The sequence below is a fragment of the Brassica napus genome, chromosome C8, assembly GCF_020379485.1.
Source record: "Brassica napus cultivar Da-Ae chromosome C8, Da-Ae, whole genome shotgun sequence".
In the NCBI taxonomy this organism is placed as follows: Eukaryota; Viridiplantae; Streptophyta; class Magnoliopsida; order Brassicales; family Brassicaceae; genus Brassica; species Brassica napus.
This window is the reverse complement of record NC_063451.1, coordinates 24,323,020-24,349,051: the sequence shown is the minus strand read 5'-3', so window position 1 is coordinate 24,349,051 and position 26,032 is coordinate 24,323,020. Positions and strand designations below refer to the sequence as shown.

The 26,032-nt window shown below is 37.3% G+C and overlaps 6 protein-coding genes and 1 pseudogene across 6 annotated transcripts; all 7 read right to left on the bottom strand.

The window, feature by feature from the left end:
• Positions 1-1,027: 1,027 nt before the first annotated feature.
• Positions 1,028-1,825, bottom strand: LOC111211146. The gene has a single exon (XM_022712061.2). The coding sequence runs from the start codon at positions 1,805-1,807 to the stop codon at positions 1,079-1,081; it is 729 nt and encodes a 242-aa protein (XP_022567782.1). The 5' UTR covers positions 1,808-1,825; the 3' UTR covers positions 1,028-1,078.
• Positions 1,826-1,883: 58 nt separating this feature from the next.
• LOC111198309 (aluminum-activated malate transporter 2) lies at positions 1,884-3,104 on the bottom strand. The gene is made up of 3 exons (XM_022709654.2): positions 2,702-3,104; positions 2,466-2,606; positions 1,884-2,146 (listed from the first exon to the last, which is right to left on the bottom strand). Exons 1-3 carry the CDS (start codon positions 2,913-2,915, stop codon positions 2,076-2,078), a joined length of 426 nt encoding a protein of 141 aa, XP_022565375.1. The 5' UTR covers positions 2,916-3,104; the 3' UTR covers positions 1,884-2,075.
• A 2,068-nt stretch (positions 3,105-5,172) lies between these two features.
• On the bottom strand, positions 5,173-7,553 carry LOC106383133 (aluminum-activated malate transporter 1-like). Its single transcript, XM_048766249.1, has 6 exons — positions 7,323-7,553; positions 7,070-7,210; positions 6,710-6,982; positions 6,347-6,468; positions 6,075-6,218; positions 5,173-5,851 (listed from the first exon to the last, which is right to left on the bottom strand). Exons 1-6 carry the CDS (start codon positions 7,531-7,533, stop codon positions 5,246-5,248), a joined length of 1,497 nt encoding a protein of 498 aa, XP_048622206.1. The 5' UTR covers positions 7,534-7,553; the 3' UTR covers positions 5,173-5,245.
• Positions 7,554-8,319: 766 nt separating this feature from the next.
• LOC106383273 lies at positions 8,320-9,776 on the bottom strand (annotated as a pseudogene).
• A 1,126-nt stretch (positions 9,777-10,902) lies between these two features.
• LOC106383110 (serine/threonine-protein phosphatase BSL2) lies at positions 10,903-17,935 on the bottom strand. The gene is made up of 21 exons (XM_013823230.3): positions 17,231-17,935; positions 16,649-16,709; positions 16,467-16,545; positions 16,277-16,356; positions 16,091-16,185; positions 15,893-15,992; positions 15,741-15,810; positions 15,373-15,474; positions 15,215-15,296; positions 14,740-14,919; positions 14,138-14,405; positions 13,823-14,045; positions 13,520-13,690; positions 12,890-13,128; positions 12,715-12,799; positions 12,521-12,619; positions 12,248-12,447; positions 12,091-12,166; positions 11,791-11,926; positions 11,570-11,700; positions 10,903-11,476 (listed from the first exon to the last, which is right to left on the bottom strand). Exons 1-21 carry the CDS (start codon positions 17,643-17,645, stop codon positions 11,390-11,392), a joined length of 2,979 nt encoding a protein of 992 aa, XP_013678684.1. The 5' UTR covers positions 17,646-17,935; the 3' UTR covers positions 10,903-11,389.
• A 578-nt stretch (positions 17,936-18,513) lies between these two features.
• Positions 18,514-21,739, bottom strand: LOC106383109 (GTPase LSG1-2). Its single transcript, XM_013823229.3, has 7 exons — positions 21,319-21,739; positions 20,953-21,054; positions 20,782-20,868; positions 20,184-20,277; positions 20,044-20,100; positions 19,889-19,968; positions 18,514-19,793 (listed from the first exon to the last, which is right to left on the bottom strand). The coding sequence occupies exons 1-7, from the start codon at positions 21,543-21,545 to the stop codon at positions 18,713-18,715; spliced, it is 1,728 nt and encodes a 575-aa protein (XP_013678683.1). The 5' UTR covers positions 21,546-21,739; the 3' UTR covers positions 18,514-18,712.
• A 131-nt stretch (positions 21,740-21,870) lies between these two features.
• On the bottom strand, positions 21,871-25,257 carry LOC106383270 (uncharacterized protein At2g29880-like). The gene is made up of 2 exons (XM_048766250.1): positions 23,392-25,257; positions 21,871-23,295 (listed from the first exon to the last, which is right to left on the bottom strand). Exons 1-2 carry the CDS (start codon positions 23,782-23,784, stop codon positions 22,795-22,797), a joined length of 894 nt encoding a protein of 297 aa, XP_048622207.1. The 5' UTR covers positions 23,785-25,257; the 3' UTR covers positions 21,871-22,794.
• Between the last annotated feature and the right edge of the window lie 775 nt (positions 25,258-26,032).

Genomic DNA, 26,032 nt, shown 5'->3' with positions numbered 1-26,032 from the left:
CCGCTACGCCGTTCTACTGGGGCGTGTATGCAGCTGTCAGTTGCCGTTTGATACCGTGTTCCACGCAGAAGTCCTGAAACGCCTTGGAGTTGTATTCCCCACCTCTGTCTGTTCTGAGACAGACAAGCAGCTCCCCACTTTCCCTCTCTGCAGCATTCTTGAACTCCTTGAAGGTTCTCAGCGCCTCTGATTTCTTAGCAAGAAAGAAGGTCCAGCATTTTCGGCTATACTCATCAATGAAATTGATTATGTACCTCTTGCCGCTTTCAGATGTGGGTGAGATAGGCCTGCATATGTCGCTGTGAATCAGCTCCAGTCGTCGTGTTGCTCTCCATAGACTCTTCTTTGGTATCTTCTCTCTAATCTGCTTCCCCTTCATACATACTTCACACACTGTCCCATTGATGTTGATCTTTGGTAGACCTTCCACCATTGCCTTATCTGCTAACGTTAGCAAACTGTTGTGATTCAGATGTCCGAAGCGTTTGTGCCAAGTTTCCTCCAACGTCTCCACCACACTCTGAACTTGATTTGCTTCTAGTGCTTCCTTAGGCTCCTTGACGATAGCAGTTACTACAAACATCCTGTTTGTGGTCATTACAGAGTGCATGATCAGCCTGCGCTGTTGTTTGTGCCAAATCTCACACGTATCTTCCTCGATTATGATCCTCAACCCTTTCTGCTGCAACCGACCCACAGATAACAAATTATTCTTCAACCCCGGCACGAAGTAGACTGCAGTGATCACTTGAATGACACCATTAATCTCCAACCTTAAGTTGCCTTTCCCTTCCACTTGCATCCGCCTATTATCTCCAAGCTTCACTTGTTGTCTGAACTTGTTGTCAAACTCGAAGAACCATTCCTTGTTTCCACACATGTGATTGCTACACCCGGAATCCAAGTACCACACATGTCTTTCTTCAGTCTCAACTTGAGCCATCAACAGGATATCTTCCTCCAGTTCCGCATAGTTAGCCGCCTTCTCCCAGCTAGGACATTCATTTTTGAAATGTCCCAACTTATGGCACTTGTAGCACTCGATGTTGCTTTTGTCAAAGCTTCCACTTCCTCTGTCTTATCCTCCACGACCTCCTCTGTAACTGCCTCTTCCTCTGTTCTGATATCCCCCTCGTCCATTAGAATAACCACCTCGTCCTCTTCCTCCTTCCATCTTCAGTGCTTGTTCCTCTCCAGTGTGTTTACTCAGGTTCTGCTCATGGACAAGTAGTGAACTCTGCAGCTCATCCACCGACAAGTCTTTGATATCTTTTGACTCTTCTATCGCACAGACCACATAGGTGAATTTTTCAACAAGTGTTCTTAAGATCTTCTCGACTACCTTCTCATCTGGCATCTCTTCTCCAAGATTCCGCATGTCGTTAGACACCATCATGACTCTGGAGAAGTAGTCCGTGATTGAGTCACTCTCCTTCATCTCCAACACTTCAAAGTTTCTTCTCAGCCTCTGAAGCTGTGCACTCTTCACCCGTGTGTTGCCCTGATACTTTGCCTTCAGAGACTCCCATATGTCCTTTCCCGTGTCCTTCTTCACGATCGTCTTCAGAACATTTTTGTCGATGGAGGCAAAGAGATAGTTCTTCACCTTGAGGTCTTTGAGCTTCAGATCTGCAAGCTCGGTTCTCTGAGCTTCCGTCAACGTCACGTTTCTTCCGTGCTGAGTGATCCCAGTCTCGATCAGCTCCCACCACTCCTTGGATCTCAGCAAATTCTCCATGAGCATTGCCCAATGCTCATAATCTCCATCAAGCTTTGGAATGCTCAACGAGGACTCCTTTTCAGTCATCTCTTCTCACTTTGATTTCACCTAGAACTCACAACAGATTTTGTCAGAGCTCTGATACCACTTGAAACTCTTTGTAAACCGAAAGTTCTGTTTTCTTATTTTGACAAAGGCAACGTAAGCGTTGCTTAAATAACAAATCGTACAACTACTTCCTACAAACTCGATAACAACTAAACCACTTCCTATAACAGAGGAAGACTTATTCAAATAACTTAAACAACAAGAAATACTCGAAACAAACAGCAAAAGACTCGGTCTTCTTTATTCATCATATCAGTATCCCGTAATCATATCTCGCCTTCACCCGTGGGAAGAACCTCACGAACGTCGATAACGCAGCTGCACACACACATATATAATATAATACCATGCATTAGTCATGGAAACAGTGCCCATGTACAACGTACGTTCAAATAAAATTTTATGCCTTTATTCTTCATACATTTTTATAATATCTACATACATGTACGACTAAAATTGTTAAATAAATTTGTGATATCCTAGGCGACTGATTCTTTTGTCTATGCTCCAGATCGGACCTGATTCATAGTATCCAGTTCGAGTTTCAATGTTCTGGACATAATACCCGAGGTGACTATGTGCCAAAAATTCGAATCTTCTTGGTACTCTATAAAGTTATGAGTGTTATAATGGTTACCTTGCACAAAGACAAAGACGGCGAGTAGAATAGGTTCTATTGTTGGACCGGACAAACTTGCTAGGTGATGAGCTCCAACTCCTAGTCCTCCAGCTACTAATGTTGCCACTGCTCTATTTATTCCTTTCCCAAGTGTGGCACCTATGTACACACCAAACCAATGTTAAATCTACTTACTCCGTAAATATCAGACATAAATATTAAAGGGGCTGGTTCTGATCACATGTCGGACTAACCTACAGAAAATTCAAAGACGACGACGACGGTCATGACAGCCCACATTGCATTGACACCAAAGTTATCGTAGAGAGGTTGATAATAGTAGAAGGAAGAGACCAAAGCAAGAGCAAGTCCCACTTTGAAAGAATGAACTATTCTTCTTGGGTCTTCTTTTCCTACTCTCCTCCCTTCTCTCCATATCTCTCTCACTTTTTCCATTGCACCTTTCATTGATCACTCACCTCTTAAGTGATTTTGGTTCTCTTAAATACTTCCAAAAGGAGAAAAAGAAGTATCAGATGGCATGTTGTTTTCTCTCGATGCGTGGATTTTATTTATAGAGAGCAACAGAGACTCTTTCTTGTATAGGACCGGACCGTGAAATGATAAACAAATTGAAAATGAAATATTATATTAATCAGAGACAAGAGTATTATTAATTAGACGCAGATAGTACTTACGTAAACAAATTCTATTTTGTTGCTGATTTTATTCGATGTTTAAAAAGCAGAGCCATTAGTAGCTAGCAAGCTTTATTTTTCATTGTTAATTTGTTTCGGAAATTTCCTATGAAGGTTCATGTACAAAAGAAACTCTTTATGTAAATAATTAGTGCTTTCCAACATTTGATATCTAACTATTTAAAAGTTGGTATGTGTATATTAAAATAAGTATTAATAACATATATATTTGTTTTTATTTGTAATTCATAACTCTTTCATTTTTTTTGCGTGGAAGTCCCCTTAATCCATCTGTTTGATTAAGAATAGGTCTGGAGTTCAAACCTTAGAAAATCTAAATTATGCAGATTATAAAAAAAGATGTTACAAGAGATCTTCAGCATGGTGCATGGCGTACCATCAGACATGAATCTCATAAGACGGCTCGGAGCAGCGCAGACCAGACGAATTGTCGTCTATTCAATATTTCTCATAGTTGTAATATCATAATTAACCAGACGTTAAAAAAATCTCTTTCATTTTTTATCTTCACTTAAAAATAAAATTTTCTTTAAAATTTGAAAGAAACGTTTCCCAAAAATCTTTTTAATGACATAATGAACAAAATATCTCTAAATATAAAGTACGTAATATATAATTAGGTTTCCATCAAAATTGGTTATAGTAGTTAGAACGTACTTACACTAAACTTTACTTCTGTGCTAAAATTACAAATGTATTTTAGTTAGATCACATAAACTATAGTTGTAAAATGTAACTTATGCATTTGTCTATTTATGAAAAATTCAAGAAGACAGTGGAGGACTGATTAATTTCAAATGTCTTATTAAATAAATATAATCTTGTTTTCAATTATGAACATTTGTGGAGAGACTTAAAATAATGAAATAAACATTAATCTAGTAGTTTTGGTTACTGACATGACTAATCATGATTCAGTTTCCCCCATCGTTTTCTATCTTTCAAAGCCAGAGATATTCAGTCCATTTGCTCCATTACATATGATACTCGGAGTCTCGGAGAACTAACTCACACATGTATTACTTCACCAATTGTTTGACATATCTTGGCTTATTTCACCACTTGTCTTTGTTTAATTTGTGTATAATGACCATATCCACCAGTATTCTCTGTTTCTTAGCTAAAACCAACGTATATAGACTATGAGATTAATGTATCAACATTGTTCCAAGTACTATTAAATTAAGTTTACAAAGAAAAGTAACATTAAATTAAAAAGTTAAGGAGAACATGGTTAGAACGCGTAAGTAGATGGCGGATGGTGCCCCTTTTGCACCGAGTAACACTAAGCCTAGCCCACTACCCCCATCGAACGCCACCTTTTTATAATATTTCTATTTCAACTTTTTTCGTTTTGACCTTAGACTATTTCTATTTCAGTTAAAATAAGAAATTAAGTTACCCAAAATTTTAAGAAAACTTTTTTTACAGATGAAGGATTTTTTTTTGGAAAATGAGTCTTGATCACATTTTATATGTGAAATTGACATTTTGAATGTAATTTTAATACCAGATATTAATATCTTTTCCGTTACCTACAGTCCATCCCAAGTTCTCGATCAGCAAATCTCGCCCTGTTAGGATTCCTCTCCAGCCGTGTGATGCAGCGGAGCTAGTATCACAACTGAGGATACTAAGGGATATTGAATGTAATTTTAATATTATTGTTCTTAGTGGATATTAAGGCCTTATCAAATTTTGGTTAGGCTATAAACCGAATTTCGAATAGGTCATGAAGTGATTAGATGATTTTTGTTTTACAAGAACTTATAATCAGTTGTCTGTTCCATAGGGGAAAACTGTTGTCTTAGATGTCTTTAATTCTTGATCATCATCCCTACAAATTGAAGTGTTACTATGACTCGTTTTTGTCACCCGGCCCCTTCCTTTTCAAAGCTAACCTCAAGAAAAATCTAGTGATTGATCCATCAATAAAATTTGCCAGTTTTTTTAGCTTTAGAATCACTCAGATATAGAAATACTTATAAATAGCAAACGCATGGGAAAATGAGAACCAAGACTTTATTATTATAAATAAAAGTGTGACCAAATAGTTCAAAACAATGCATGAATAGTACATCAAATCTGAAGTATACGAACACCCAATGAATGTTCTGGCATCATCCCGACCTCACGTACGCAACTCGTTTGTACATGTATTTCACCGTCTTCAGATTTTTCATTGATTGTATCATCATCAAGAACAATGTTTGATGTATCATCATCATCAATATCATCTTTATCATCATCACTTAATAAGATCGTGACAACATGATCGCCATCACGAGAATTAATTGGCATGGCGCAACCAGTGCTTCCAGAATCCAACTTCTTGAGTGACACGCTCGGTTCGGTCGGCTTCATCTTGTTCCTGAATCTTGCAGCGGATGCAAGCTCTCGTACAGATTCTGAGATCTTTTCGGTTATATTGACAATATCGTTTAGTAGTGAGACCGTCGTCAGCAATGAAACCATTTGAAGAGGCTCAACATCGTTCAAGATGCCTGATTTGAGTAATGTGGAAAGAGCTTTGCATGCAGACTGTGAGTTTATGATATGAATATCATAAGAAGATGATTTTGTCATTTTCTTTAATGAAATTGATGCTTCTTTCATTGCTTTTCCTGACTCCAAGCTCATTCTTCTAAACGGTTCTTCTAACTTCTTCTTTATGTCGATTGGGATCTAATAAAAGATATGAGATTAAGTAAAGACTTAGAAGAAACATAGTTATGTATAACATCCACATAAATTATTTAGTATATATATAAACATAGAGTAAGAATTTTAATGTTTTTTTTCTTTTCTTTGTGTTTGCATTTGTGATTTATTTTACAAATAACTTGATAATTTTTATTTCATTATTATATATGCAAATTTCTAACAAAGTTGTAGAAAAAAACAATACCTGAAAATTTGAGTTGATGTATGAATTCAAAGCATCAATCCGGTGGGCACATTGCCTGACTAATGCAGCCACGACAAGATATTGTTTCCATGGATGCCTAAATCCAAATTTGCCGTGAGGCGGTTCCCATTTTGCGAAATTAGCCTAAATAATGTAACAATATATCAATATCAATACATAATTTAATATAAAATCATCAATACAGAATCCACTAGTTCAAAAATGGTGGTATACAAGTGAATCAAGAAGGGTAAGAGAGAAAGAGTACACACCAAAGAATCTTCATCACTTTTTGAGTTGAGAACACTCTTATACCTCTCAAGATTCCTTCTCCGCTTCTCAACCACTTTGATGTTCCCATATGTTCTGGCTTCAAAATATTCATCCCCAAACTCTGCCAAATTCCCACTTATAAATAAGTATATATAATAGAATTCTCAGAAATATCACAATTCTCAACAAAACATACCTAATTTAATTTAAAATTAATTCATTTAATTATAAAAAACATTTAAAATACAATTGGTTATAAAATTGTTTTGATAAAGTTAAAGCTAACAAATTTTTGTAAAACATTATGTAAACGGACGGAGTATAAGAGAATTCTAAAAAAATACTATATCAACAAAACAAACCTTGAAGGAAGTGGGAGAGTGTGTCCAAGTTGGAGACAAGAAGAGAATGAAGGTCTTGTCCAGCCCAGACAGGACAGACAAAGATAGAGATAAGTATGCAACTGACTCCTCCCACCAACACTGTTGATAGTCTGCTCTCCGCCAAATCCAATATTTCTTCGTCTCTAAACTGGGACAACGATATCAGTGAGAACGTCAATATGAATATCAACATCCCATAATCGAATGTCGCCTTCACCCTTGGGAAGAACCTCACGAACGTTGCTAACGCAGCTGCACATATATATGATCACCGTTACTTTTCTTCGAGGTAAATAGAAAATGTATGCATGCAATTATGCGTGTGTTACGTATGGTTACCCGTTACAAACACAAAGGTGGCTAGAAGAATGGGCTCTATTGTTCGACCAGACAAACTTGCTAGCTGATGAGCTCCAAGTGCTAGTCCTCCTGCTACTAATGTTGCCACTCCTCGATTTAGTCCTTTACTAAGTGTGGCCCCTATGTAACACACCAAACCAAAGTTAATATATACCCATTTTAATATTTCCTTAGTCATTAAAAATATTAAAATGCTAGCTAGGAGGTAGCTGAGTCTGGTTACAAGACGAACCTACGGAGAATTCGAAGACAACAACGACGGTCATGACAGCCCACATTGCATTGATACCGAAGTAATCCGTAAAAGGACCGAAAGGTTGGTAATAATAGAAAGAAGAGACCAAAACAAGAGCAACCCCTACTTTGAAAGAATGAACTATTCTTCTCGGATCTTCTTCTCCTACCCTCCTTCCTTCTCTCACTATCTCTCTCAGTTTCTCCATTACACCTTTTGGTTATCACTGACCTTCAAGCAGGAAGAGATAAAGAAATAAAGAGATGACTTGTTTTAGAATAGATGGATCGATCCGTTATTTATATATACATAGTGATAGCGTAAGAGACTCTTGTCCATTGTCCGGGACTCGTGAAAATGTTATCTTATTATTATAAAAAAAGACTCAATAGTGCGGTGCAGTATGAACATTGAACGTTTAATGATATTTTAAGTGAAATAATATTATTTAATTAACCATATGGAACCTGGTCTAGTTAGTTGGGTACTAGTTAAGCCCTACCTCAGTGAAACGAAAGTTTATTATGTTTAGCTGGATTAGTTAAGATGAGCAGGTAGTCATTAAGTATAATATTGTACTGGGTATATTATAGTAGTACAGTGTATAAGATATTTAATTAACGAATGAGAGAAGATTAATATAGCTCATCAAAGATCTCTGGAAACGATAGCGTTGATGAATGCTTTTAGAGCACTTTATCCTAGAGACCCTAAATGAGTCTGGACTAAGAGATCCGGAAATTTACGTGCTTCATTGCAAGTCTCTTATTTAAAGGTTCTTAAAAAAAAAAATTTAATTAAACACCAATTTTTTTTTAATTTTTTTTATTAAACTTAAACTTTTTTTTTAAAACATAGTACAAGATAACATTTTAAACATTGATTTTAAAATAAAAACATAAAAAATAAAAACGAAGGAATTTGTTTGATGACTTTGTGAGCCATTACCAGATGATGAGTAGAGAAGAAATTTCCTTATGTCGTCTTCTTTGTAATTGTTGCAACATGATGACTAGAGAAGCAGTTTCCTGATCGCGAGATGGTAGTTGGGGAAACACCATCTCCGTTTTTGGACTGCTTAAACAGTTAAACTTCTTGATGGCGATTGGTTCTTTTAGGGAGAGTCTTGGTTCTAGCCAAGAAGTAGCACCAAGAGTTGGCCTTCTCCAATTTATCATCCTGGACATCCATAGCTATTATATCAGAGGCTCCAAAATCCCTCGCTATCTGCAAACAACTGAAGCAACAACCTCAAAGATGGTTAGTTTCTGGTCATACCAAATCAAGTAATAAAACAACAATGACACATATAAGTAACATACCTTGAGCCAACACCACCGATTCCAATAACAGCAATAGAATCTCCAGGACGGATCTCAGCAGCATGAGCCATAGCACCATACGCTGTGAAAACAGCACAGCCTAGAATGGCAGAGACTCTGGTAGAGGAGCTAAGCCATGAGCTGGTGTGACGCAGTACTCAGCCATCTCTCCCATACTGTACATATACACCGGTGAATCTGTCGGAAAGCAAGAAATGTAAAACAATCATGCTTCTCCCTAACATGCCACAAAAGCCTAATCAAATTTAACTTTTTTTTACCATCATGACGCAAAAACAGACGAGTTTCACCATCGTAAAGAGTTCCTTTAGCTCTATTATAAGCAAAGAAGTCTTCACAAAGATCATCATCGCCCTGTATCCGAGTAAAGAGTATCAGCTAAAAACTGAGAATCCAATGAAAGGTCTACACTTTCCACCTCACCTTAGCACAATAAGAACATGTTCCACATGGCATAATGAAAGCTCCAACTACACGAGAACCAATTGAAAATCTGAAACAAAAAAGGTTTGAGACATTCAGGATTTGTAATATGAAAAAATATGATTCCAATTTAAAATAGTTTGAGAAACCTTTGGACGATCTTGTGATCAGTAAGAGGACCATGTTCAACGACTTCACCAGTGATCTCATGACCAATAGCACAAGGACTAGAGAATGGTATCTCTCCTTTCATCACATGTAGATCAGAGTGGCACACTCCACAAGCTGCTACATACCAAATTGAAAAATAAAAATCAAAGCTTTTTTTAAAATTATTTCAAAACGAATCAAGCCATGAGGATATATGTAATTAATTACCTTTGGTTTTGAGAATCTCATTCACTTTTGGTCGGGGAATGTGAAATTCTTCGATGGTTAGAGGCTGATTTGGCTCGCGATACACAGCTCCGCGCATGTATCCGCCGGAGCTCACGTGATACTCAGCGATGGATGACGGAGACAGCGGCGGAGGGAGTTGACGATCATCGCCGGAAGCCTCGGTTTGCAGAGATCTAACGAAGGGAGAAGGTAGAAGAAGCTGCCATGGGAGAGGGAGTGGAGAGAGATAGAGAGGAAGGCGAAGAGACGGCTCTTCCGATACCAAATTAAGAGACGTCTCTTCGGTTTATTTATCTTTTTGATTTTCTTTTAAATCAAATTAAACATAAGATACCCCTAGATACGGGCGATAATGATGCTCTTAGAGTTGAGCTCTTTCCCCTTTTCTTCGGTGCATTGAGTCTAACTTTAGCGGTGCACCACACCACAAAAGCTAGGCGTGAGAGTGACGTCCGCCTAAATGATATATCAGTCATGATATAATTTTACTAAAAAGAAATTGGTTTAGAAGGTGTTTTGTTTAAGCATTAATCACCTAGCAATTTTTTGAACATTGACTAGGTTTCAATGTTGGTTCAAGATCATATATGCACAAGTACAAAACTTTGATAAGTACTCGTCTAATCAAATTGGTTGGTCTCTCTAGAGGTAGAATTTTGTCCCACCCATTCCTACTTGCTGTCTACAGTGTCTAAGCTCACCGTTACAAATACACAGAAAAAAGTAGGCATGGGCGTTCGGGTACCCGTTGGTGTTCGGATCGGGTTTTTCGGATTTCGTTTCTTTTTTCTAACATCTCCTAGGTCTCATACTAGTAAATTTGCAAGTACGGGTTGGGTTCGGATATAACACATCGAGTTCGGATCGGTTTTGTATCACATCATTAATCATATATCATTCGGATTCGGGTTATATTGGATCGGTTCGGATATACCCGAAATAAAATCTAAAATTTAAAAGTAAAACATAAAAAATATATATTTATTTATATATAATTAAGTATTTAAGGTAGTTATTTATATTTTAAATACTTATTGTTACATAACATATCAAAATAAATATGAAATTCAATATTTGAAATATATATTCATGTTTCATATAATTATATTGTATATTATTTTGGACATTTGAATCGGTTTCTTCGGATATCTTTTCGGATTACCCTTCGGATTCAGTTAATAACACTTCGGGTTCGGATATGTTTTGTACCACCTTACAAGACTCATTCGGATATTTTTTACATTTCGGACTGCATACGGATCGGATTTTTCGGTTCGAATTTCGGGTTACGGATATTATGCCCATGCCTACAAAAAAGTATGAATTTTTTTTTTTTTTGCAACCTTGGATAACGCCAAGGGAGCAAGGAAATTTCTTGGTATCATGATAATATGATATTATCAACACAAACGTTACAAAAGTATGAGCTGCTTAATGAATATAAGTTAAGATACACAAAAGCCCCAACGTCTATATGATACAGAATAAATAGAAAAACAGCAAACCATCCGTCCCCCCAACTAACACCCCCTAATACGGATGATATGCATGTCGACCATTATAACTCATGTCCCACACGCCAAGAAACTATACCACAAACCAAAACGAGAAGGCAATAAATTGGAGAGAAACACAACATTTGACAAAATAAAAGTTGAAAGAGAGAACTAAAGCCCAAACGAATGAACTCTACAAATCACTACTAAACCACCACCAAAACTACTTTTCTACCCTTCCCGCATCTCAATTTACCACAACCCCCCTGATATCTCCAGACCCTCATCGTTTCTTGTTTAATAGCTCATCTTTTCTGTACAGAAACATGAGGAACACCAGGAGGCAGATGTTACAAAGTGTTTGGCTGCGGTATGTATGTCCACGAGTGCCTCTTCTTCTACCTTACATCCAAGCCAGAGAGCCTCCTTTGTCATTTGGAGCTTGTGGGCGTCCTCTGGTTGGTGTCGCTGGCCTATTTGCGTTCAGCTCCTGCAAAATACCAATACCAAACTAAGTACAAATTTTTCATGTCAAGCTATGTATGTACTTAAGATTTCGCTAATGAATTGAGGCTATAGCAACCTGCATCCAAGTGTCATCTGGATGTGAAGCTTCAGTTGATGAAAGTGCTGGAGGTAACGGATGAATGAGCTTAGGAACCACTACAAGATCTCTCCCCAATACCAAGATAGCCCCAGCATTGTTTGCCGTACCTGAGGTTCGTGTAAGGTTATTAACCAAACAAATATAACTACATCAAGCTATCTGATAAGATTATGGCACCAATGAGTCAATACACATACCACAATAGTTTGTAGCTGAAAAGAGAGTTATCAAATGCCCCTGAGCAAAACGCTCAAACCCATCCATCACGCATTCGTGTGCACGTACGATTAATTGAAGATCATTGTTGTTGCAGAACTCCATGACACGGTCAGGCTGCATTTGCCGAGTCATGGTCAATAACAGAACAGGTAAAAAGGAAATGCAAAAGCAATTAACACTTTACCGGGAGCAAACTAGATTATCCCGCTGATCTTATGAAGGGAGGAAAAGCAAAACTCAGACAACTTATAAATTTGAAACAAGAGAAATTTACTCACCCCAAATGTAACCAATCCAGGACCTCTAGCATTGGGCCTTAAACCTTCCACACTGTCATTTTCAGTCGGATCCGACCTAATAAATTCCAAATTAACAAACTTGTAAGACTTCGACCACAAAATTAACCAGAACAACATATAGACGACATAGACTGACCATAATAAATCCATGAGCACAATAGAGCCAGCTTCCATTGTAATTGGACGTTGAATACTCTCTATCTGCTCCACATGATTTATAGAACGACCAATACCCCCATGCATACATAAAATTTTCTTCTCAATCGATGCAGCAAGCGGTAGCCAATTAAATAAACGGTTTATTCGGTGCCACACCCAGATTCCATCACGTTCACCCTGCATAACAACCACAGCGTGAGACAACTAAACATGGAATGGAAACAAGAGATCCAGAAGCATAATACATTACCATTCGCTCAATACACTCGATTCGGAAGCCAAAAAGAGCATTAATATCAGCAGCTTCATGGTTTCCCCGAATTAAGTGTACGTTATGCTGGTACTCAACCTGCAGTAATGAAAGTAGAATGTCAAACCCTCTATGGTCAAGCAACTAGAACATCTGCATCAAGTCAAAACTAACACAATACACTTAAGAACAACCTTTAATGCAAGCAGAAGGCAGATTGTTTCTAGACTGTGTTGACCTCGATCAACATAGTCCCCTAAGAAGAGGTAATCGATGTATCTGACAATTATACAACAGAATGAGTAATGTTCCAGCAAAATAGCAAAAGTAAAAGAAGTAGCGGCCAATGACGTCAGAATGTGAACTTACGATATGTCCCCAGCTGTAGATGGTGAACCATATTCATCAAAAAGGCGCATAAGATCCCCAAACTGTCCATGCAGATCACCAAATATTTTGATAGGAGCTTTAAGTTGTAATACAGTTGGTTCATTTGAGAAGATACGCTCTGCACTATCACAAAGGTCAGCTATTTCATTGCAATCTAGGAAAAACTGGCGTCGAACTGGAGGCTTCCACCCACGAGGCTTTAAAAGATGAGCTATAACCTATTATCACATAGTTGAGAAAAAAGCTCATTAGAACTCGTTAAAAATAATTCATTAGAATTCCGAATTAAAAAGTAATTTTTCGACTTTACGCAACCAGTTTCAAACTGAACAAAATAGAATGCAAAGGTATTTTCACCAGTGAGTTAGCAGTAAAGCAAAAACGGAGATAATATACTATACAATAGCATTTGATGATACTTTCATTTTTTTTCATTGCAACCAAAAGATAAATCAATGTCACAGCAAGAAAGCATCGTAAAATATAATATTTCACGATTGTACCCTTTTTATCATAAATTTTACCACGTGTATTACTGTGTTTCTTAAATCCACATTTAGGATCATAAGATTCTATTGCAATACGTCGTGTGGGGAACCAAGTTTTTACCTTCTTAGGAACACTACTGATTGACATTTGTCGATCTAATAGTTTCCTTGCTGCGGTTGCACTTTCTGGTGTCCCATAACTGACACGTCGTCCCTCATTTTCAAATTGATCAATAGAAAATTGTCTAGCCATTCCACCCAAGGCGCCACCAGTTTCTGCAGCAACCACCACCTAATAACAAGTGCCAGAACCATTATAAACCAAAAATGCATTGCTGGTGACTCTGGGGTAAGAAATATTTATAAATGAAGAACATGGTGTTAGAAATATATTATTATTTAAGACAACAAGTGTGGCACTCACGGCTCTATGATGAAGACGAATCCCTGCAGATCCCATAGAATCTGGCTTCATTAGCGAAAATGTAGGTGTCCCACTAGGTGAAGCCTCTCCACCACAATCCCTATCTGGAAGCTCAACTTCACCATTGACCTGCCGTGCCTTGGCAGCAGCCAACGTAGCACTTATCGCCTCAGCTTCTGCCGCTGATGCTTCAACAAGATACTCCACACCCTTGCTCGTTCTCCTACAAAGTTGTTTTGGATAGTCGTCACTAAATACATAACTGTGTTAACCATACAGCACAAGATAAATCAGTAGTTAAGGAAGTTGGCAAACCTAATTCCTGGATTGATTGCATTTTCAGAGCTTATGTCATTATGCAGATCACCATTTACAGGGGGTGCAACAGGGCTTTCCAGCACAACAGCACCATCAGCAGCTGAATCAGATAAATCCCTATTCCTTTCGTCTGAAAAACCATACCTTCCAGGTAACCGACCTGGAGCCGAATTTGTTGCCGCAGCAGCAGCAGCATGAGAAGCCGCATATGTTGTTTCCGCAGCGGCAAGATCCTCAGCAACTAAAAGGCCATCGAGTAACACCCCTGAAGTATCACCAATATATAGTTAAGTCGTTGTGATGCCATCTTTGCAATTTGAACAGGTGCAAACTGATTACAAGATGGAGAGAACTAGGTCTAGGAGAAATTCAAAATTAATATAATCTCTTAGATTTGAATCCCAAAAAAATACATAGTTAAGCAAGTGCAAATCTACAGTGTCACAGCCAGCCATACGAGGTATACTATATCACATTCAGTGATCAATCCAATCAGAGAAATGAATTCCTCATGAAGAAGCATGCAGAGGAAACTGTGGAATCTATGTATCAGAAATCATTAGGTACATTGACATAAGTCTTGCCTATACTTTTCTTACCTCCACGTAGACCGCCATAGATAAATATCAAATCACCGACTGCAGCAGCAGCATGTCTACAACGCCTAGTCAGCTCAACAGAAGCATCACCACCAGCCGCATCGGCACTGTATCTGCCAGTTCGCGGACTAGTAACAACGGATTTCGTATCACACCATACACCTGCGGCAGTATCCAATACTGTACAAAGACAATAGATGAAATAATCAGAGACCTGTAGATCCACTCAGTGCACATATTATTATAAAACCATTATGTATCTTGTCTAGAAATCAAACACATTTAACAATGGCTAAAATGCTTCAGTGATAATTTTATGGCTAGAACCACGTCGATTGGCAAAAAAGAACAGCATATTCCTCTATACAGCTTTCGTCTATACATGACACATTTCAACAATGGCCAACAGAAGACTAAAAATGGTGCACCTATTATCTGATCAGATATTCAAGTAGTTTCTCGTTGTTTTGCTAACCTGCAACACTGGATGAATCTTCAACCATGCGGCCACCACCAAGTGCCCCACCGGACACATGAAGTCTTGCATTTACAAAGACCTAAATAATCCATCAAGCAGTTTAATTATACTGATGAGGCCAGATAAGAAAACCAATGAGGAAAAAGTATTAATACTGCTGCATGCTGATATCTAGCAGATGGTGAGACACCAGGAGCTATGGCCCATTCCCAACGTCCATCTCTGTGCTTAGCAAGTCCATATGCACTGGCCAGAGGCTATCAATACAAAAGAACAATTATTTAGCCCTCAATCAAGCATTCAAGACCAAGACAGACTACAGAGTCCACTGAGGATGATGGAATGAACACTCTACAACAATGGACTAACTATACAACAATGGACTAACTCTCATCTCATGGTCCCATTCATATCTCACAACAAAGCGGAAGCCAAAATTCTAAAATCATGCCTCTATCAGTGGGTCCGTGTCTATTTCCAGAGAGGAAATTGAGCATGATTGTAAAGATACTCTGCCACTTACCACACTATTTGCATCCCTTCCACCACAGAGGAGAAGAAGGCCATCGGAACGCGCACTTGCAGTTGCATACCTAGGTACAATGTACAAAATAGTAAAAACAATATTACTCCAGTTGCAAGGACGCGATAATCAAGGAGTATGGTTAAACTTACATGCAAGGAGGTGGACCTTCTCCTTCTGGTTCCAGCTTACGCCATTCATAAGGCTTGGCAGCAGTATCCAAGGCCCATACATCAGCGAGAGGACGTTTTCCTAATGGTTTAAAAGAGTTCAGAAACGAGAAGCTTTAAGGATAATATGATGGTCTAACATAAAATACTGAGAATAAGCCAACATGGAAAACTGCATACCATCATTTCCACCAATCGCCATGAGATATCTTTGTCCCACAAGTGCCATGACATGTCCATAACGCGGTCCTGGTCCAGGACCCTGAACAACAACCCTGGATAGAGAACATAGCTTATATCAAGACACAAAATAGTAAAAGGAAATCGAAACCCAGTAGCGACTAGTGGCGGGTTTATTTTTCGAACCTGTGCCATCGTGGCCGTTGTTGAGTGAGGTCAAGAACGTGAAGGTCTTCGGCCGATAAACCAGCAGGACCAATTCCACCCTGCACCAGAGAGAGAATTCATAAGAACTCTCAAAGCTGACTGGAAATTATCATTTTGAATCGATAAGCTGACATCATTTACATAATATAATAGCATTGTTTTCCCCTACCTGAATAACTACCATGGTCCCAACTGCAGTTGCCACATGTGCGGCTCTTGGGGTTGGTGGTTCTCCAAATGGTGTAAGTCTGCAGCCTCATTTAATCAAATTAACTAGTATTCCGACTTATTAAAAAGGACAGGATCTCATGCAGTTACATATACAGGAAAAGAAAAAAAAAATATGCTCACCTAGTCCACTTATTAGAAAGGACATCATAGCAATGAACATCGGCAGTTGCTCCAGCTAGCCCTGCGCAACAATGAACACCCTAATTATTACTACAACCGGACAAGTCTATGAAGAGCTAGAATCTATTAGCGAACTAATGGAATAATAGATCCAAGATAATGCTAAAAATATTCTACAGCCAATGTTATGTCCAGCTACTACACCTAGTTATTGGATCTGCCAATCTCACATGAAAAAGGTTACAACTTTAACTTGACTAGACAAAAGGAAGGTAGATAACGAGATCTCGGAACTCGCACAATTATTTTAAGGTATGAACAAAAGAAGAACGTGAAACTGGGGAGAGCTACTGTAAAAGCTGACACCACCAGCTAAGTTAACAGAATCGAAGCGAGATACACCAAAGTATCCCAACCAAGACAAAATCACAAGGATTCCAAGCACATAACCAATAAAGATCTTTGTAATAGCTACGTGACCCATAGGGGAATAAGCCATTTGGAGAGAAAAAAAATTAAACTTTCTATGAGATAACCAAAACTAGAAACAAGTGAGGCAAAAGGAGAAGGGTAAAAACGTACGAATGCCAGCACTTGGAGCTGCTGAAGTCGGAGTTCCAGTACCACCCGAGTTACCCTCAAGCGCCGTAGCACCACCAAACAACACAAGACGAGGCCCAATATACCCAGGCGTCCCTTCCTCGCCAACAGCCGGAACCGCCGTCAACGTATGACCACACCTAGGCCCAGGCCCATCCTCCTTCTTATCCATCAAAGCATCAACAACCGAATACGGCGGCGCGCACCTCGGCCCAACAACGACTTGCGCTGATTGCGCTTCTCCTCCTCCCACAGCTTCCTGCTGCGAACCCGTCGGTTCGGGACTCGAAAAGGCAGGCATCGATCCTCCGCCATCCCCCGACGCATCCCTCTGAGATTGAGCTTCATCGTGCTGATCGTGATCGTTCACGGGGACCATAGACGAATCTTCATCCATTGTTTAATCAAAAATCTCAAAAGCTTCGAAAAGTAAAAACCTAATTTGGAACCGATCCAGCTACGATTCGAATAGGAACGAATCTCTGACCAGCAGCATCTCTCTCTCTCTCTGTCACTCTCGGAGGTGGTGAAATCGGAAACCCTAGCTTCGGTGGTCAGATTCGTCGAGCTTCGTTTATAAACAGAAACAGTTAATTTTCCCTGGGAAGAAGTTACAACGAAGCAGACATTCGTCCAACTTTTTCTTTCTTTTATCGACTCTCTCTCTCTCTCTGTCGGAGTATATCTAAAGGGAAGACAGATATACAAGATCCTCCCGGTTATTTAACGATATCCAAATCCGGGTTCGGTTCTTCCGGATTCGGTTTAATACCCTAATTAATGTATCAACTGGAAATATAAACCTGTTCTGTACCCTAGCAAGCAGGGCACTATTCCACCAAGCATCTGGGTTCGGTTTATTCCGGTAGTTCGAGTTCGGTCAAATATATCACCCAAGTAAACCGGAAAAGGTTAGGTTCGGTTCAGTTTTCGGTTAATTTGACTTCAACAAATTTTAGGAAAGTTTTTTGTTTTAAGATTAATTCGGGTAAATTTTCGGTTTAAATTGAAAAAGTTCAAAAAAATCGATTAATTTTAATTAGTTCGATTAGTTTGGTCGGTTAGTTCGATTAGTTCAATTTTAAATTTAGTTTATTCCGTTAGTTCAGTTTCGAATTTTGGTAAAGATTGATACATTGAAATTTTTTTTTATAAAAAAACAAACACCTAATTTTTTTTTCCACCAAACCTAACCAAACTTTCCGGTTGGTTCGGTTCGGTCAAAAATTCCACCCCTAGATGCTATGGAGTATGGATCAACAAACAAGACTAAACCAGATTTCAATTGCCACTCTTACCATTCTCTTTTTCACCAAATAACGACTAAAAACTTTGGAAACAAAAAACATCAATACGACAGGTTCAACTGTTATTACATATATAGAAAAAAAACTTTGAAGCATCTTCGTTTGATACACCAAACTGCATATCATAAACTTTGGATGTTATGCAATAATGGTGAGATCAACGCATCGTGAGAGGCCCTGTGTTAGCAGGTTTCTGGAAAACTCTCACCAGAGGCATTCCATCTCCTTCCTCTGTGTTTTTAACCCTCCAGTTCCTATCCTTCTTCCTCTGCGGCTTCTTGTGTTGCTTATGTGACGCCGATTCCTTCTTCACAGTCACTTTCTTCGTAGACGCAAGCCCGTTCGCCAGATCAAACGAGGTCAAATCATCCAGCACGTCATCGATACCAGGAACTTGCTCGCTTCCTTCCTCATCACCCTCACCTTCTTCAGAATCTGAACCTGTTTCTCGACCAGTGTCATCCTCTATTTTCTCCTCCGTCATCCCAGGCGGCATTGCGAAGTGCGGCAGCTTACCTCCGATGTAATCCTTCAGAATCTGCCTCGCCGCTTTGGTTTCATCAGGTAGTCCACTAGAGGCAACGTAGCCACGTGAAGCACAGTAAGCTCTTAAAACCTCAGCAGCAAGAGGAGGACGAGACTGACGCTCGTATGTTTTCGGTTTAGGAAGAGTAATGTTGTAAACACTCTCGATGACGCGGCGAGGGACCTTGTCAGCAACCACCTGAATAGCTTCGCGGTGCTCTGTCATCCTGTCGATAGGAAGCACACCGCAAGTGATCATCTCGTATCTCGAGCTCGAGAACGAAGGGAAGACTAAACCGGGACAATCGCACAGCATAAGCTCCTCAGAGATGATCAATGTCTGGAAGTGCTTTGTTTTCCCTGGAGTTGAGGTAACTCCTGTTCGTTTCTGACCGACCAATGCGTTGATGGTTGAACTCTTCCCTACGTTCGGGTAGCCGACAAATCCAACGACAGCATTCTCACGCTGAGTCTCATCAACAGGTGCTCTGGAGTTCCTCGCTCTGACAATCTCTTGGGCCTCGGACTGTAAACGGGCCAAGAGCTCGTCCCTGCCGTATATCACAACTTCTGGATCGTCTGTGTTCTGGAAGTTATCGGCTTTTCTCCATTGCTCTTTCAAGACTTTGCCTTCTAGGACGGCTGTGGCGGCTATAGCTGACCAGAAGACGAAGAGAATGTCGTTACGGCGGAAATATTCTGCCCATTTCGCCCTGTAGATATATGTTAAAGAAGTAAACCAATTGATTAGAAGACACAAAAAAAAGAGGCTGGAGGGGAAGTAGCAAGGAAACAATAGGAGGCATACCTGACTTCAGGAGGTAAAAGATCCGCCTTGTTAACTAGAAGCATCATTTTCTTGTGCTCATCGATTTCTCGAGCATATGCCTGCGTTGAGACGAATCTTTAAGTCAAGTATATGAACCAGAGTGTCAAGTGGACTCTAAAGAGAGAATGCAATACCTCAAGATCAGGGCAACGGTAAAACAGTGGATCTCTAGCATCAACTACCATAACAATCTGCACAAAGGATAAGTGTTTAAGAAATCTAGATTGAGATTAATGAGAGGTTTATTACACCTAACCATAGATCAGAGACTTACCAAATCACTTCGTTCAAGAACACGCCAAAGCTGTCTCCAGATGTCGAGGTTCTTTTCGAATGGTGTCAGCACAAGTTTTTCGTTTTCCTCGAGTCTGAACACAGATACAGGAGAACAAGCATGCATAAGCAAATGGTAATGTGACAGTTAGAATATGCAAATGCCGAAACCAAAGCATACACCTAATATAGTAAAAGAAAGGTTATAAACTCTATCTAGCTTGGTTTTAAAACGAACGATGTCTTGAACACACCTCAATCATACAAAGGTTGCAAAGATACTCCAGTTTAAGCAAGCAGTAGTTTATAAACAAAATATAAAAATTTAGACATAACACATTATATCAATAACAGCGAAAATGAAATATGCTGAGAAGAACTGATAAAAAAGTGTGACAGAAGGGCACAATTGATCAAGATACATGAGCTTTATTAATTAAAGCATCATACTTAACCATCCGAGAAAACTATTTGACAAAAGCTGATTAAATTTCACTATTACAAACAAACATTTTCAGGGAAAAAATGATTTCGTTTAACACTGGAGAAGTAAATAATGGTAATATGGTCATTAAGATGGGGGTAAACAAAAAGCTAACCTCACAAGCATCCGGCGCCAATTAAGAAAAGCTTGTTTTTCATTAGCATCAAGTTCTTCCACTGACATTTCCGGTGTCCATGGAGGTCTGAAGATGAAGAAAATAAATTATTCACAATCTCAGAGATATGTAAAAAGAGAAATCAATTCAATGAAAAAGAAAAACACGTGCCTTCGAGGCACTTGAAGACTGCTGGCGTGTAAAGCCTCCTCTATCTTCTGTTGCTCCCTCCATTCCTCAGCTGCTATAGTACTTGAGCTAGACTGCGTGTCTCTGTACCCAAACAACATTAGATAAACAGTTTAACAGAGCATTTAGATTTGTTCAGCTGAGGCTTAGTGACAGTTCTCTAATCTCCATTATTACTAAGCAAAAAAGTTTTAAACTTTTCATACCAAATCGACTTATTGATTCAAGACGACACCATTACCCCCCAAATCGAAATTACCAACCGCAAGCTGAGCTCAAACTATAATAACCATTTCAATCAAATGAACACAAAGAGAGGGACTTTTTGAAACAAGAGAAGAAGCTTACACATTAATGGGCAACGGAGTGGTGTTGCTGTGATTAATAGTGAAAAGACGCTCAGCCTCCTCGGCCTGCTCGAGGATGGCGTCGATGTCGCTGACCTCGGTGACGGATTCGAGAACCTTCTTCTGGAGATTCTTGTAGTACTTGCCTTTGTCCTTCGATTCCTGAATCATGTGGTTGTGGTGCTTCACCAGGGACCGCCCCAGCGTCGTCTTCTCGCTCTTCACCATCTCTCGCGACCTCTTCTCTGTAAAACCCTAAAACCCTTTTGAGTGCGGAGGCGCGTTTTGTTAATGTTAAAAGCGATGAGCCTTTCCCTTAGGTTAAAGAAAACGTCAGCCGCCGACCGCGTTACGGTGAAGCTGAATCAAGTTCAATCAAAGAATTTAATAGAATTTGAAAGAATTCATAAATAGTAATTTTTGCTGTAGTTTATAAGACTTGATGTGATTTTAATGTATTTACATAATTCCCATGTTTGCTTTTTCTTATGGATTTTAAAAGAATGCACGTTCCAAAATCAATGAAATTTTTGAAACTTTCTTATTGAAAAGGTAACAAATATTATTTTATTAGTGATAAAACTGAAAGTAAAAAAAAATAAGCGTTACTACTACTACAAAAGTTCAGTGACTGTAGCAATTTTATTAAAATGCATAATACTAACAATAAGATCTATGGATCATCTAAATCTATGACATCTCTCCACATATCTTCTGCCATAGTTGTTCTCCAAGCATTTGCATTTTCTCTATCTTGTTCTTGTGTTCCCAAAGGTTCGTTTCGAATAACTTGATTGCCATTTGTTGCATTCTGTTGGACATTTTCTTCAGCAGGAAATTCACCTACATCTGATCGACATTCTTTCCGCAGAAAGTTATGCAACGCTGCACATGCCAATACCAATCCAGCTTATTTTTGATAGGAAAAACGAGGTGCTGATTTAAAAATCGCAAATCTTGATTTAAACATTCCAAATATCCTCTCGATCACATTTCTCAAACTAGCATGACGAAGATTGAATAACTCAGATGCAGTGTTAGGATCACATCCTTGTCCAGTAAATTCTTGTAGATGGTATCGAACACCTCGAAAAGGAGCCAAAAAATTGACTCTGTTTGCAAATCCACAATCAACTAGATAGAATTTACCTAAAATTTTAAATAATAAACATTACTAATTGTTTAACATGTGATTTATAAATAAATTATAAAGAGTTTACCTTCAGGTACTTGAAAATTGTTTGTTCTTCTAGTTAAAGCATCATTTAACACTCTTGAATCATGCGCCGAACCTTCCCATCCACTAAGAACATATATGAACTCCAGATCAAAGTTACATACAACCAACACATTTTGTGATATTGTTCCTTTCCGATAACTTGCCACTTCACGTCCAACTACTTTTGCAGGTATATGTGTACCATCTAGCGCCCCAATACAATTCTGAAATAAATTCAAAAGAAATGTTAATTAAATTTTAGGAATAACAAAAACTAAAAACTTTACCAAAGATGAAATAATATACCTTAAAATATGGATAGAATCGTGTACTTTCTCTAATTTTCGTAGGAACTAAACCATTTGGTTTCACCATTTGGCTTGGAGCTATGAGAAGTAAAGCTTTTAAAACACGATTAAAGCTAGTGCTTATTGCAAACTTGGACCTTTTAAATGTATCTTTTACGTGGCAATGTCGTGAATTTTGCCCAACAGTAAGCATGAATTTAGCTCTCTTCCTAGAAGGCAACTTTTCTTTAGAAGGTCTACATGTTGTCTCATTAGACTCAGTACCATTTTCCATATGGTTCACATCTTCTCTTTCTTGAACATCATTTTCAACTTCAAAAGCTTCAGCAGTTGCATCACCACCAAGTCCAAATGCGTTGTTTCCCCTTGCTGTAGCACTTTCAAAAATGACTTGTAAGTCTTCAAAAGCTTCAAAGGTTTTAGTCTTCATATTATCATTATTTGGATGTGCCTGATAAAAATGTAAATGTTATATGTTCATTAGTGAAAATATTTAAAAAATAAATAAAAAGCTATTAAAACTTTAAAAGGGAGTTACAAAAATTACCTTAAGATATTCTTCCCATACTTCGTCGGGAGCTGTGAATTGTTTAGTTACGGGATCCCACCCAAAACCAGAGCTAAATCGAAGCAGGTCTGTGTAACTATGATATTCTTTTTTCAAGGATTTCATTCGATTCAAGTAATGCTTGTAAGTCTTGTTGCACCTGAGCTGTTTGTTTAGAATCGGTAATACCTTTGTCTCTATTGTTCTTTTGGTCAAGGAGCCATTTGAATCACGCCATCCTCGTCTGATACCATCAACAAGAAGACGTTTCAACAAGTGACTCTCTTGAGATGTCCATGGAAAATATCCGCTCTTAACTTTTTGTGGCTGCGATGCTTCTCCTGATTCCATCCTAATACAACAATGAAAATATTTATTAGTCATCTTTAACATGCATATATGCGAATGATTATCTTATAAAAAGAAATAATATGAGCAAACGGTGAACACTAATTATAACAAAAACTAACACCTAATGATAACAAAAAGACAAAAAGACAAAAACTACTCATTTCTGCGGAAACCTTTTCTAGGTGGGATTTTCTTGCTTTGAGAAGTGATATGATCAGTGCTATATATAGGTGAAGCAATCTATAAAGAGATTTTTTTCTAAAAGGATACGCACTCATTTGTTGAGATTTTGTGTATATTATTTGATTATTGTCAACAACAATTTGAACTTTTTATAAGTACTAATTTGTAGGGATTTTCTGAAAACATCTACAAAAGATATTTCTGTTATTCACTTGTTTTGTTTTTAGGTGGGAGTACAAATCAAAATATCGGTATATTTGTTATACTACCACCGTTAGAATTTTACTAGGATGACAAATCTCATCATAAAAGTAAAGAATTGCTTCTTTACATATTGACAATACATTTTCCATTAAATTCTTTTCAAGTGACATTACTACAAAATCTATCAAATATTGAATAACAGTAGAATTTAAAGTAATTATAAACCAGAATAGAAATCTTTAATTCAATAACACAAGAATGTGAAAGAATTGATGAAATTCATAATTGAATAACAGTAGAATTTAATAGAAACTATATTTCCTTCAAATTCCATCAAACTTCAAGATCCAATACCCCCTAGTATTATATTACCAGAGGGTAAAACGGGTAAAATCCTAATATTTACCCTCCCTTCCAAACAAATATTCCATCCGTTCCAAAAATATAACATGTTTAAAAAAAAAAATGTTTCAATATATAAAAGTGTTCTTATTTTTCTAGTTAACTTTAATTTTATCAAAAACTGAAATAACCAATCAAAATTAAAAGTTTTATTTTATAATTAGTTGAATATTTTAAAATTTATATTTTCAATAATATTTTTTAGATAAAATAACTTTTAATAAACATGTTTTACGTAAAACAATTTATATTTAGAAACGGAAAAAATATTAAAGATAATGAATTTACCATTCTTGCGTGACTAGGATTTAAAATAAAACATTTGTTTTTGATCTCTAAATCCTCAAGAATTAATAGATATAAACCATATAATGTCAAATCACAAAAGACATTTGTTTTTCTGATTAAAAATAATAATACTATTGTGTTAATTTTTACTAAATCATCTATGTATTAATTGAGGAACATTTGAAAAGATGTAACCTCAATTTTGTAATAATTAAAAAAGATCTCTTACTTATGTGTCAATCAATTGTAAAGTTAATTAATCATACGTGTCAGCCTCACATTGAAATTGAAAAACATGTTGGTCCAATTGGATTTTTATATCTCACTAGAAACATTTAATACCAACTATATGATATCATATGATATTAACTAAAACAATGTGGCTATTTATTATATATTATTTCCTTAAATAAAACTTACGGAATTATCTAATGTGATTATGATATATATAGTAATTAATGATTTTAAATAATGAATATTTGCTAATAATTTGTATGTTTTCTATCATTTTTGTTTAATTCTTTACTATTAAAATAAATTACAGAATTAAAATAATCATATATTAAAATTTTAGATTTTTTTGTATATGTTGTATTTTAAATTTTTCAAAACGAGTATAAATTACTAAAACTGTTAAAAATCTCACATGACCTTTTGTGATCAATGTTTAATTTTTTTTCTATAATAAGATACAATGATAATAAAATCATATAAACAAATAGCTTTATTTTAATAGGTGTTTATGTTAATATATATATACTTCATATTGTTTAAATTTAATTGTATATCATATACGATATATAAGATTGATTATTTTGATTTATTTATTCTAAAATGATTGCGAATAAACAAGAGCGGTCATTTGATTTATATGTGCAAGCCAATTTATTACATAATAGTAAATGATTTTTTAGTTATTTAATATATAATTATTATTTTATTATTTCATAATATGCAGAAAAATATAAAATATGTATTGATTCTGCACAAGGTGCAGATCTTAACCTAAGTATGTATCTCTTTAATAATTTGAATCTTAAACATTTTCTAAATCTCAGGCCAAAATAAAAGAAAGAAATGAGAATAAACTCAAAAATCAATATTTATATCAAACAATAACCAAAATGACAAAAAAGAGAAAAATATTGAAGATAGATAGGATTGGCACGTGAACGTAAACTTCTCATAACCATAATTAACTTTTAAAATTTTA

What these genes read in the sequence shown, in the direction of transcription:
- LOC111211146 (XM_022712061.2), bottom strand. Translation starts at nt 1,807, where the DNA reads ATGACTGAAAAGGAGTCCTCGTTGAGCATTCCAAAGCTTGATGGAGAT.
- LOC111198309 (XM_022709654.2), bottom strand. Translation starts at nt 2,915, where the DNA reads ATGAAAGGTGCAATGGAAAAAGTGAGAGAGATATGGAGAGAAGGGAGG. An exon ending in CGTCTTTGAATTTTCTGTAG is followed by an intron (nt 2,607 to 2,701) that starts GTTAGTCCGACA and finishes GTGTGTACATAG; the next exon opens with GTGCCACACTTGGGAAAGGA. An exon ending in CGTCTTTGTCTTTGTGCAAG is followed by an intron (nt 2,147 to 2,465) that starts GTAACCATTATA and finishes GTGTGTGTGCAG; the next exon opens with CTGCGTTATCGACGTTCGTG.
- LOC106383133 (XM_048766249.1), bottom strand. Translation starts at nt 7,533, where the DNA reads ATGGAGAAACTGAGAGAGATAGTGAGAGAAGGAAGGAGGGTAGGAGAA. An exon ending in CACCTTTGTGTTTGTAACGG is followed by an intron (nt 6,983 to 7,069) that starts GTAACCATACGT and finishes ATATATGTGCAG; the next exon opens with CTGCGTTAGCAACGTTCGTG. An exon ending in ACATCAACTCAAATTTTCAG is followed by an intron (nt 5,852 to 6,074) that starts GTATTGTTTTTT and finishes ATCTTTTATTAG; the next exon opens with ATCCCAATCGACATAAAGAA.
- LOC106383110 (XM_013823230.3), bottom strand. Translation starts at nt 17,645, where the DNA reads ATGGATGAAGATTCGTCTATGGTCCCCGTGAACGATCACGATCAGCAC. An exon ending in GGACCATGGTAGTTATTCAG is followed by an intron (nt 16,357 to 16,466) that starts GTAGGGGAAAAC and finishes TCTCTGGTGCAG; the next exon opens with GGTGGAATTGGTCCTGCTGG. An exon ending in CAGATGACACTTGGATGCAG is followed by an intron (nt 11,477 to 11,569) that starts GTTGCTATAGCC and finishes GGTATTTTGCAG; the next exon opens with GAGCTGAACGCAAATAGGCC.
- LOC106383109 (XM_013823229.3), bottom strand. Translation starts at nt 21,545, where the DNA reads ATGGTGAAGAGCGAGAAGACGACGCTGGGGCGGTCCCTGGTGAAGCAC. An exon ending in AGTCTTCAAGTGCCTCGAAG is followed by an intron (nt 20,869 to 20,952) that starts GCACGTGTTTTT and finishes CTTCATCTTCAG; the next exon opens with ACCTCCATGGACACCGGAAA. An exon ending in TTCTTGAACGAAGTGATTTG is followed by an intron (nt 20,101 to 20,183) that starts GTAAGTCTCTGA and finishes TCCTTTGTGCAG; the next exon opens with ATTGTTATGGTAGTTGATGC.
- LOC106383270 (XM_048766250.1), bottom strand. Translation starts at nt 23,784, where the DNA reads ATGTTAAAGATGACTAATAAATATTTTCATTGTTGTATTAGGATGGAA. An exon ending in TATGGGAAGAATATCTTAAG is followed by an intron (nt 23,296 to 23,391) that starts GTAATTTTTGTA and finishes CATTTTTATCAG; the next exon opens with GCACATCCAAATAATGATAA.